This window comes from Sapajus apella, unplaced genomic scaffold, assembly GCF_009761245.1.
Source record: "Sapajus apella isolate SASKATOON/1434 unplaced genomic scaffold, GSC_monkey_1.0 scaffold29, whole genome shotgun sequence".
NCBI lineage: Eukaryota > Metazoa > Chordata > Mammalia > Primates > Cebidae > Sapajus > Sapajus apella.
The window spans coordinates 10,229,348-10,241,396 of record NW_022436969.1 but is presented as its reverse complement, the minus strand read 5'-3'; the positions used below and the strand labels follow the sequence as shown (position 1 = coordinate 10,241,396).

The window sequence follows — 12,049 nt, the reverse complement described above, 5'->3', positions numbered from 1 at the left end:
GGCGTGAGCCACTGCCCCTGGCCAGAAAGAAGTTTGATTTGTGGAGGGCAGATAGGACTGACTTTAAGACTGAGTTAAGATGGAGATGAGCACACCATTGTGTAGATTAGGGATTTTTTTTTTTTAATAAACAATTATTATTGAAGCAGCTGGTGTGGTTAGAATCATGGAAGAAAATAACAAAGAAAACTGCCAAGAAGGCAGTGAGGCCAAGGACCAACAAGTCAACACCACTGGCAGTGGCCTCAAGAGTCCTTGGTAACCTTCCAGGGAACAGCGTCTGAAGAGCAGAGCGTTGGACAGAAGCAAAGGCAGAGACGGCAGTGAAAGCACAGGGAGCATGGAGGGTCACTGAGAGGGCAGGCCTTCCAGAGCTGGGAGTTTGCCTTATAAGAAGGGACATTCTTCCCCCAGAAACAGTGATTCAATACATCACATGATTTATAATACCTGAAACGTATCTTTACAGTAAAATCATTCAGAGTTTCATAGCTCATGGTTTAAAGGATAGTTCCACTCATTTCTATTAAAATTTTTGTAACACATACAAAACCATAGTTACAGTTTAATGCAAACAGAACAGATGCGAAAAATATTCACTTCTAATTCTAATTTTTAGTAGCTCTAGTCCTCAAAACCCATATTGGCTGCAGTTAATCAAGGCCATCTATTTCCCAACCTGCTAAGAAAAGAGAAAGAGAAATAAAAACGAGGACAGGTGGATGGATGCCAGGTGGATGCATCGTATCCAGCAGTTCTAATGCTGTGTCAGGAAGAGCAGCAGGCTCAGAGAAGGATTTATTTTCCCAAAGAAATGGGCCGAGGGTTAGAGGAAAATGTGAAGACTAAGTACACATTTCAGAAAGTTTTTCCAAATGACTGTGTCTGCAGTCCAGATGAGGAGGGAAACTTAGATGAATGACTTTTTTCCCTGTGAAATGACTTATTTGACACAGTTATCCAGAACACAGCTAAGCCCAGAAGGAAACAAGTAAAGGCTTCTAGCCTTGAAATGTCATTCAATCTATGCTGTCAGTCTCCAGTATCTCTAAGAACATAGTCTGGTGCTCTCATAAAGCCTATTTACTCTCAAATAAAATCCTATTCCAAAAAGCAGGGCTTTGGTGGGGGGGCTCAAAAAATTAAAATCTGCCAGTTAAAACATGCTTTATTTTTATCTCATGAACCTTATAAATCGTACAGTTGTTTCTCTTTAGTTGGTTACTAAAAAGCTCAGAACCAGCCGGGCACAGTGGCTCATGTCTGTAATCCCAGCACTTTGGGAGGCTGAGGCAGGTGGATCACTTGAGATCAGGAATTGGAGACCAGCCTGGCTAACGTGGTGAAAACTCGTCTCTACTAAAAATATAAAAATTAGCTTGGCGTGGTGGTGCGTGCCTGTACTGCCAGCTACTTGGGAGGCTGAGGCAGGATAATTCCTTGATCCTGGGAGGCAGAGGTTGCAATGAGCCAAGATCATGCCACTTCACTACAGCCTGGGCAACAGAATGAGACTCCATCTCAAAAAAGAAAAAAAAAAAAAAGCTTAGAATTTAGGCTACCAAATTTGTAGCCCACTTCTAACAAAAAGTGCAGAAACTTCTGGCATGCACTTTGGGGAATACTAACTTTATCCCTGGCCCAACCTTCCTTCTCTTACCTTTGCTTTTTCTTTCTCTGATTGCTTAATGTATTTTTATCTTATCATATTTTTTTAAGCTGCCTTATTTCCTTTATGAGTTGGAGAGTGCTTAAATAAAAATGTCAATACATAATAAATAACAAAATTGAGACCAAATGGCACAGGCAACATGACAGCAAGAAGTAACTGTAAAAAGCTAATGTAGAAAAGATGCAAAAGAAAACTATAAATAAAAACAAATGCATGAACTCCAAAAGCTTACTTAATATTCTGGAGCTTCTGAGTTTAAGGACAAGCAGCTTATCACCCGTCTCAAGATCCTCTGAGGGCATCCCTGTGTCACATCCTGAAACAGCTGTTCATTTTCATAGTCATGACTGACTCATCAAGAAGGGGCTACATTAAATACTGTGGATCCTGTTTAAGGAAAGTATATATTCCATTTTTAAAGTAAAATTTGTTTGCAAAGATTAGCTTTTATGAGTTACCAGTGTGGAATAATGTCAGAAAAGTTAAGGTTTCTGTAACAGAGAAGACTGTCAATCTCCAGAGAGTTCTGAGGAGAGCCTGTGTATCTGTATAGAGAACTGCTTCCAGCAGGGAAAAAGGCTGAGAATTGAGACTGTCTGAACTTGTGTATTCCAACAAAAGATAAAGAAAACAAACCGTGTGCCTGAAGGAAGTGTGCCAACTTTACACTAATCACATATTCAGTTCCTTTGAATTGAAATTTTACTTAGTGCCTCAGAGATGACTGCAGAGTTGGTGTTGGGTTACATAATGAAACACATTTTTTTTTCTTACTTGTCAGGAAATAACCTCTTATAGGGATTCCTCCACCCCCACCCCTTTTGGAAAACAAGACACACTATATCCTGTCCTCATTGGGTTTTTGCTCTGCATTTTGAACCAGGAGGACGTGGGCTGCGAGGAGAAGCTGTACTTTGGCTTGAATGAATACAGCAAGTCTTTGCAGTGGGGGATCACAAGCCCACTTCTGAGATGTGACGAGACTTTTGAAAAAATGGTGAACACACTCTTGGAGAGGTAAATAGTAAATAAGGCCTTCTGCTCTTCTCTCTCGCTGTACTTGCAGACCTAAAATAGCCAAAAGCCTTTTGTGTCAGTGCTACGGGGAGTTGGATGGAGCCCTTGCAGATAACATGCAAAGGCCAAATTAAAACAGCCTTTCCTAAGATGCTCTACTATTGTTTTATGTGATCATCCAAGACCAATAAAGGAAAATACGACCAAAATGGGACATTGCACTACTTTCCATGATGAGTCAGCTCCCAGTCATATGTCATTGGTATCATCAGGAAATCGACAGGGTAGAGAGGGATTTGCTTATTAAAGACCCGCTCCTCTGAGCTCCAGCCTCTCTGACCCTAAACCTCAGACTTTGACATTTTCCCTCTTTTCTTCCCTGTCTACCACAGGCAAGAACCCTAAGATGATTCAGTAAAAACTATATTATGAGAGACTTGAACTGTACACTGGAAGAAATTAAAGAACAATCAGATAAATGAATTCAGTTCTCAGGGTACCTCCTCCAGTCCCTGACCTTAGGGATTAAGGATTATGGCTCTTCTGATTTCAGTGAATTTGGTTATTGGGGCACCTCTTCTAGTCCCTGACTTTAGGGATTAGGGATCATGACTCTTCTGATTTAAGTAAATTCAGTTCTTGGGGTGCCTCCTCTAGTCCCTGACTTTAAGGATCATGACTCTTCTGTCTTCTCTCCCCTTTTCTTTAAAGAAAAAAAATTTCCCCAGTTCCAGATTAAACTCTTAAAGAGCTTTTTCCCTCCATGACCTTGAATCATAGATTCAAAGAGAAGGTAGAGACATTAGAATTTACCTAACCTAATAGAAGTCCCTCTCTGCCCTCCACAATATTCTGTTTGATCATCCAATGTTGGGGCGATTGGGCTTTATATTATAAGGCAAATTCTAATTTTTAGTAGCTGTAGTTCATAAAACAGCTTTAATTGATCATATTATTTAACATCTGTTTAACAAACCTGCCCCATAATTTTGCTAAGAAAAAAGAAAAGGAAATTAAAATAAGGACCTGTGGATGCCTCCTATTCAGCAAATTTTAATACTGCATCAGGAAAGAGTGCAGGCTCAGAGTACGGTTTGATATTTTTTGCAGCTGTTGCACTTGGGAAGTCTTAACTGACACTGTGACATTAATCCTTTCACAGCACATGTAGTCTTAATTTTCCAAAATCATCCCATGAGTACCCCCTTTAAGCGTTCCTACCCACCTGTTACATCCACCAGCTTGAAATGTATCTTCTTTTTCCATTAACATCATTCAGAGTTTCATAACTTTTGTTTTAAATGGTGGTCCCGTAAACTTCCTATTATAGTTTTGTGCTACAAAAGCTGTAAATATAGTTAATGCAAGCATGACAGATTGGAGAAACTGTGTACTTCTAATTTCATGATTCTTTCAGAGTATGAAGTAGAAATGGCTGGGTACAGTGGCTCACCCCTGTAATCCCAGCACTTTGGGAGGCCAAGGTGGGCAGATCACCTGAGATCAGGAGTTCGAGACCAACCTGACCAACATGGAGACACCCTGTCTCTACTTAAAACACAAAATTAGCTGGGCATGGTGGCACATGCCTGTAATCCTACTACTCGGGAGGCTGAGGCAGAAGAATCACTTGAACCTGGGAGGCAGAGGTTGTGGTTGCGGTGAGCCGAAATCGTGCCATTGCACTCCGCCTGGGCAACAGAAGCGAAACTCCGTCTCAAAAAAAAAAAAAAAAAAAAAAGAAAGAGAGAGAGAAAGAAATAGAAATGCCAAATATCAACGTTACCATGTATTCTATCTTTGGCTTTTCTACATGGCCCAGCAAAAAGCATTAAGCCTGAACATAGATATACTTACTTCCTCTAACCCAGTCGCCCCAGCCTAATAGTAGCTATGACTTACTGAATAACTGAAGGGACCAGCCCAGGATTTATTGAACTGAAGGCTTTCTTCATTTCTACCCAAACTGCTAAATCCTTGCAATATGTGAAGACATTGTTAGAGACTGGAGAAAATCTAGACCCAGCTCTGTCTCTGATCAGTTGTATGATCTGGGACAAGTAACTGCACTTCTCTCTGCCTTTGAACTCATTCTCCTATGAAAAGGCAGAGTGGTTTGAATACAGGGCACCTTTGGTCCTTTCCAGCTCTAAAACACCTCAAAAATATTCATGTATTATTCATTTGATGGCTCTCATTATCATTTATTTGACCCAGAGCTTTTCTGTGCAAAGCCAGTGGACCACTTGTATTTTAAATAGAATTATAAAGTGGAACAAAGGTGAAATCCCCCATCAGCCTACACAGCTGCTGGCGGCTGCATTGCTACCAAATGGCAACCAGAAAGAAAGTGCACAGCCCCAGCCCCATTTTACCAGGCTCCATGAGAGCCTTACCAACCTTGGACCCAGGGCCCACTTTGTCAGAACCTTCTTTTCTTCCTTCCCGCTCTCCCTCCCTCTGTCTCTTCCAGTCCTTCTCTCCCTTCCTTTCCTGCCTTTCTTGACAGAGTCTCGCTCTGTCACCCAGGCTGCAGTACAGTGGAGTGATCTTGGCTCTTTGCAACCTCCACCTCTCAGATTCAAGTGATTCTGTTGCCTCAGCCTCCCAAATAGCTGGGATTACAGGCATGCACCACCACATCCAGCTAATTTTGTATTCTTAATAGAGATGGGGTTTCACCATGCTGGCGAGGATGGTCTCAACCTCCTGACCTCAAGTAATCTACCCACCTCAGCCTCCCAAAGTGCTGGGATTGCAGGCGTGAGCCACCGTGTCTGGCCTACTTTCTTTTCTAAAAAATTTTATTCAGCAGCAGAAGTACTGCTGGGCAGTGTGCTCAGGGTAGCCAAGCACCTACTTTCTTGACCAGCAACATTTCATGCCTGTAAGTAGATATTCTTTGCTCGTTTGTACTCATTTTGTTATCAGGCCTGGCAGAGGCGTAGCACCAAAAGGAGAGATTTGTTTTCTGCCTGCTCTATGGTTGTAAAAACTGCCGATTTGAACAAAGTGATCCTCTTTCCTGGCAGTCCAGGCTTCGGACTGCTAGGCACAGATTTGCGTCAGGTGATGAGGCTACACCACTAGGGGGTGCTGTTTCTCCAGTCAGCCCAAGTTTTCTTTAGCACCAAAGAACAGTTTATGGAAAGATAGAGATTGCTATCTGTGAGGCTGACCTCAGATTAGTAGCAATAATTACCCTTTTTATGTTTAACACTCAACAGATATTACATTAATGCCTCAGCTTCCTTTACTGTAATCTTACATATCAGAGAAATATAAGTGGACACTGCTGCTATTCTAACCCAATGCCACCAGGAAGAGGTGAGAGGATCCAGGGATTATCCATGATGACTGCTGGCAATGAACGGAATAGACCAGTGCATCTCAGAATTTAATGTGCATGTAATTCCCCGGGAGTCTTGTTAAGCTTCAGATTCTGATTAGTAGATCTGGGGTGGGGAGATTTGGGATTTTTAACAAGGTCCTGCTGGTGCCCCTGCTGCTGGTGGTCTATAGGCCACATTTTGAGAAGACAGAGTCACTAGACAATCTCTAAACCCCTTTACTGTGCTGTACTTATCCCAACAGGTTGACTCACGTGCTTTGGAAGCTCAACCTTTTCCTTCCAGTGATGTGGGATCCCAGTTCATTCTAGAGCTAAAGCCCCACCACCTGATCATTAGCCCCTTCCCCTCAATGCTTAATCTGCATTCTTCCTGCGCAGGCCTTGCTGCTCCCAGCTCTCTCTGCTGCCTGAGTGCTAGTGCCTTGTGTTCTGTTGAAGGTACCCCAGGTTGCACAGCATGGTCGTCCGCTGCTATCTTCTCATCCAGCAGTACTCTGAGGCTCTGATGGCTCTCACCACCATGGCATCACTCCGAGACCACAGCACACCAGAAACACTCAGCATTATGGATGACCTCATCAGCTCCCCAGGCAGAAACAAAAGTGGGAGGGGACACATGCTCATTATCAGGGTGCCCTCGGTACAGCTGGCGATGTTAGCCAAGGAGCGGCTACAGGAGGTGCGAGACAAACTGGGTCTGCAGTATCGGTTTGAGATCATTCTTGGGAACCCAGCCTCTGAACTCAGCGTTGCAACTCACTTTGTGGCACGATTAAAGGTTAGCAATGGACAGACATTTCTCCTTTAAAATACCATTTGTTTCTCTTTTCTAGGAATCCTACATAGGTAGCCCAAAGGCCTGAGTTTAATAAATTTTTACACATGTGTGAATTTGATCTCCATGACAGTTATAAGGCTAAACTAAGGGACATATTCACTTTCTTAATTGGAACCAGTTTATAAAGATTGCCTAGCCCCTTTATAGCAGGTGCATGCAGTTGGTCTTCCACGCTCTCCAACTGCAGGTGCAAAAAATGAGATGACCTAATTTGACCCCATGTTTATCGGCCTTGTTCGAGATGCATCTAGCACTCGGTGATCTGTTTTCTCAGAAAAAAAGGTAAGTTGTCCTCTCAGACCTCTCTGGGGTAACGCTTTAAGTATCCTCAACTCACTAATTCTTTTCTGTTCATCTAGCCTGCTATGAGCTCATGTCTAGAGTCGGTAAAGTATTCTGTTTCATCTTCAGCACTCAGAACTGTTCCTAGCCCTCTTGCATGTGGATTCCTCAACAGTTTGTTGTTTCTTTTTACTTGCTTTGACCCTCAGCCCCAAGGCTTTGGCTGGACTGAGACTTCGCCAGGCACCCTACAGAAGGATTTAGTGCATGACCGAGTCCCTCACTCTTCCCTCTGCACGGCCAGTGACTGCCTTTCCCCTTCCCCTCCTGTCAGGCATTGGGGTGTGAGGAGTAGAATCCTCAACCAACGATCCTAACTCCCTACCTTATGCCTGGCTCGGTTTTTCTGGGCCTATAATCCAGTGGGGCCTAGCCTTTAGAAAGCATTTAATCAAATATCCACCTACATGTCGGTATGGAACTGAGCTAGGTACTGTGTGTCTGAGTTAGACCAACTTGTATCTGCACCCTATACACTAAATACAGCTAAATTGGGTTAAGGAAAATCTGGTTCAGCACAGATTTTATGAAAAGAAGGCACGTAGTCTTGGGGGAATTTGCATTTTCACCCTGGGCTGCAGTTTCCCATCTGCAAAATGAGAGAATTGGGCTGTATAATCTCTAAGAGTTTTAATTTGGAGATGATTATTTAGTGTTCAAAAATTGTTCTGCAAATGTCAGTCTTTTTCTTGTATTCTGTTAGCTGACCTAAATTGAATAATCCAAAATGCAAACAAAATATCTTGTATTAGCTTGATAAGCAACTGGAACAAATAAAATTGTCCAAAAAATAGAAACTCCTATATTTTAGAAGTTGTAACATTTATGTTTCATATATAGATACATGTTCACAATTTTACATTATAGACTACATTACAGTGGAATTCCTATGATGAATAACAAAACTTCAGAAATGCTTCTTACAGTATAATTCATGGAGACATGAGTTACAGGCTTTAGACTATTTGAATATTGCTGATGATGAAGAATTTGGAAAGGCAAACAGTCAGCAGCACCATGCTGAATCTCACATACTTGTTGCCAGAGATAACCTAAATGGATGTGAGGCTGCAGGGTCTTCTCTTGATTTCTGTTGACACTGATTAAGTGTAGCTACACATAGAGCCTTCAGTCATGTATTCAGATGGGCCAGTCACTAAGTCAGTATAAATCAGTTGGTCCTAAATAATTTACCCATCTGGACCACTGTTTGAAAACCACAGTCAAGGCCTGAGGTTCTTCACCTGGCTGCTAGTTCATCAGAATTACCTGCAGGGCTTTTAAAGGGCCATTGGTTGAGGATTGCAGTGCCCTAAATGAAGAAGACTTCAAGTTATGACTTCTCAAGGCAGTGACATCGTCCTCAATTGGTATGAGTAGCTGCCAGGCACCAAGTACACATAAGAGAGTACCATATTCTGGCCATTGTGATGGCTCATGCCTGTAGTCTCGGCTACTTGGGAGGGTGAGGCAGGAGGATTGCTTGAGCCTAGGAGTTCCACACTGCAGTAAGTTACAATCCCACCACTATACTCCAGCCTGTGCAACGGAGTGAGATTCTCGCTCTTTAAAATATATAAAAATAAACAAGTCCCAGATTCTCAAAATCACTGGATCACATCAATCCTTTTTATACTCTGTATTTGTGCAAGAGTAAAAATATGAGATCATGTTGGGATGTTTACAGCCTAAGCAAGACTGAATTGTCAAGTAGATTCTGATTCACTTATTTATTTCTAAGTTACCAACCTCCTTCACCATTTTCAGGATGGCAAGATTGTGCCTTCTATCTCTACTCTTGGGTAGAATCCAACACTACTTCTATTATGTGACCTTATTTTTGTGCTTACCCCTAATTATCCTGTTATGTATCGTGGTTAGCTTATACTGATGATGAGCCCTTTGGAAGGATACAAAGTTTAAGTAAGTCAGTTCCTCCAGAAGGCATGTGAAGCTTTCATTAGATGTCTTTGGTCTTAAGCCTGGTATTATCCTTGAACTCAATGATCACCGCATCTTTTGTGTTAAGTGCTTCTGCAATAAAATCATCTTGAGGGCATGGTTGATGCACAGTAGAACTGCAGCAATCAGTCATTAAAAGTAGCAGTGTGATGAAAAAGCATTTTATAGTGAGTTTGGCTAGCTGTGGTTGCTTAAGAGTAGAAGTGATATTTGACTAATAATCTTCTGAAAATAAATATCCTTATATAGGCCAGGTGTGGTGGCTCACGCCTATAATCCCAGCACTTTGGGAGACGGAGGTGGCCAGATTGCTTGAGGTCAGAAGTTCAAGACCAGCCTGGCCAACGTGGCCAAACCACATCTCTACTAAAAATACAAAAATTAGCCAGGTGTGGTGGTGTGCACCTATAATCACAGCTACTCAGAAGGCTGAGGCAGGAGAATCTTGAACCCAGGAAGCAGAGGTTGCCATTAGCCAAGATGGCACCGCTGCACTCCAGCCTGGGTGACAAAGTGAGACCCTGTTTTTTAAAAAAAAAAAAAAGTCCTCATATAGTAAAATGTTTTATCTGTTATTCCATCAATATAACCTGACCTCATTCTTCTTGGTAAAGCCATGACCTATATAGAGATGATTCTAGGAGATAAAACACATTCAGGGAGAAGCCCGGTGTCAGGGATACCTTGCATCCGGTGTGAAGGCAATCAGTAAAGTGATTTCTATTCCAGAATGGTTTGCTTTAAGTCAGGCAATGTTATGGTTCCCCTTGACATGAAATAGTATGGAAAATTAAATTTTTATAGAGAATTTTTCTTCTAGCATTAAAAAAACCTTTTTGATACATTGATTTTTCTACAACATGGAAAGTCTGTGAAACTTGTAAACAGTTAACGTAGATTTCCTATCTCCCCTTAGCATGCACATATATAATAAAAGATTGGACAACAAGTAAAAGCCTAAGAATGGTTAAGCTTCTTTCAATTTTACGAATTATAGAAATTTTTATTTGAAGTGATTGTGGGAATGTTAATTACTAAAGACTGGCTTTTCTTTTTCTTTTTCTTTTTTTTTTTTTTTTTTTTTTTTTTTGAGACAGAGTCTAATTCTGTCCCCAGGCTGGAGTGCAGTGGCACAATCTCAGCTCACTGCAACCTCCGCCTCCCGGTTTCAAGCAATTCTCCTGCCTCAGCCTCCCAAGTAGCTAGAATTACAGTTGCACACCACCGCACCCAGCTAGTTTTTGTATTTTTAGTAGAGACAGGATTTCACCATGTTGGCCAGAAGGGTCTTGATCTCTGACCTCGTGATTCGCCCACCTTGACCTCCCAAAGTGCTGGGATTACAGGCATGAGCCACCGCATCCAGCCAAGACTGGCTTTTCTTTATTGAGCCTTTTCTTAGCATCAGCAAATCATTAATCTAACCCTATTATCTTTTGTCTGGTGACTTCTTTTTTCTTTTTTCTTTTTTTTGAGACAGCGTCTCACTCTGTCACCCAGGCTGGAGTGCAGTGGCACGATCTTGGCTCACTGCAACGTCTGCCTCCCAGGTTTAAGTGATTCTTCTGCCTCAGTGTCCCAAGTACCTGGGATTGCAGGCATATGCCACCATGCCCAGCAAATTTTTGTATTTTTAGTAGAGATGGGGTTTCACCATATTGGCCAGGCTGGTCTCTAACTCTTGACCTTGTGATCTCCCTGCCTCGGGCTCCCAAAGTGCTGGTATCACAGGTGCAAGCCACCATGTGCAGCCATTGTGACTTTCTTTTTATCCCATTTTGTGCTTAGCAAAGGAAGTACCAGTCTTTTTTAAAATAATGTTGTATGTATTACTTAACACCTTGCTTCTTAGTCCTTTCCCCTAAAGCATTGTCAGAAATGTCAGTTCATTTCTTATAATAACTGCTAGAAAGGTAACAAAAAGTATAGGTACATGCTACACACTTAATGAAAAGTAGTAGAAACCACCCTGTCTACTTAAGAGATGCCCATTTTTCTTTCTGTTCTAAAATAGAAAAATCTTTAAGATCATTTTACTTTTTTTTAAGTTCTGGGGTACATGTGCAGAATGTGCAGGTTTGTTACATAGTTATACACGTGCCATGGTGGTTTGCTGCATCTATCACCCTATCATCTACATTAGGTATTTCTTCTAATGCTGTCCCTCACCTAGCCCCCCACCCCTGAGAGGCCCCACTGTGTGATGTTCCCCTCCCTGTGTCCATGTGTTCTTTGTTCAGCTCCCACTTAATGAGTGAGAACATGCGGTGTTTGGTTTTTATTCTTGTGTCAGTTTGCTGAGAATGATGGTTTCCAGCTTCACCCATGTCCCTGCAAAGGACATGAACTCATCCTTTTTTATTGTTGCATAGTATTCCATGGTGTGTGTATATATATATATATATATATATATGCGCCACATTTTCTTTATCCAGTCTGTCATTGATGGAAATTTGGGTTGGTCCCAAGTCTTTGCTGTTGTGAACAGTGCCACAATAAACATACATGTGCATGTGTCTTTATAATAGAATGATTTATAATCCTTTGGATATATACCTAGTAATGGGATTGCTGGGTGAAATGGTATTTCTGGTTCTCGATCCTTGAGGAATCGCCACACTGTCTTCCACAGTGGTTGAACTAGTTTACACTTCCATCAATAGTGTAAAAGCATTCCTATTTCTCCACATGCTCTCCAGCATCTTTTGTCTCCTGATTTTTTAATGATTGCCATTCTAACTGGCATGACATGATATCTCATAGTGGTTTTTTATTTGCATTTCTCTAATGACCAGTGATAATGAGCTTTTTTTCATATGTTTGTTGGCTGCATAAATGTCTCCTTTTGAGAAGTGTCTGTTCATAT

The 12,049-nt window shown here is 41.7% G+C and overlaps 1 protein-coding gene across 4 annotated transcripts in view; it reads left to right on the top strand.

Moving 5' to 3' along the window:
- Nucleotides 1-12,049, top strand: part of GREB1L (GREB1 like retinoic acid receptor coactivator) — a 316,301-nt gene that overhangs the window by 267,773 nt on the left and 36,479 nt on the right. For all 4 annotated transcript variants that reach the window (XR_004273436.1, XM_032293228.1, XM_032293226.1 and 1 more), the window contains 2 exons: nucleotides 2,556-2,689; nucleotides 6,480-6,819. Coding sequence is in view for 3 of the 4 variants with exons in the window: in XM_032293228.1 (XP_032149119.1) it covers nucleotides 2,556-2,689; nucleotides 6,480-6,819 (474 nt within the window). In the remaining variant the exon portion in view is untranslated. The remainder of the gene's footprint in view (nucleotides 1-2,555; nucleotides 2,690-6,479; nucleotides 6,820-12,049) is intronic.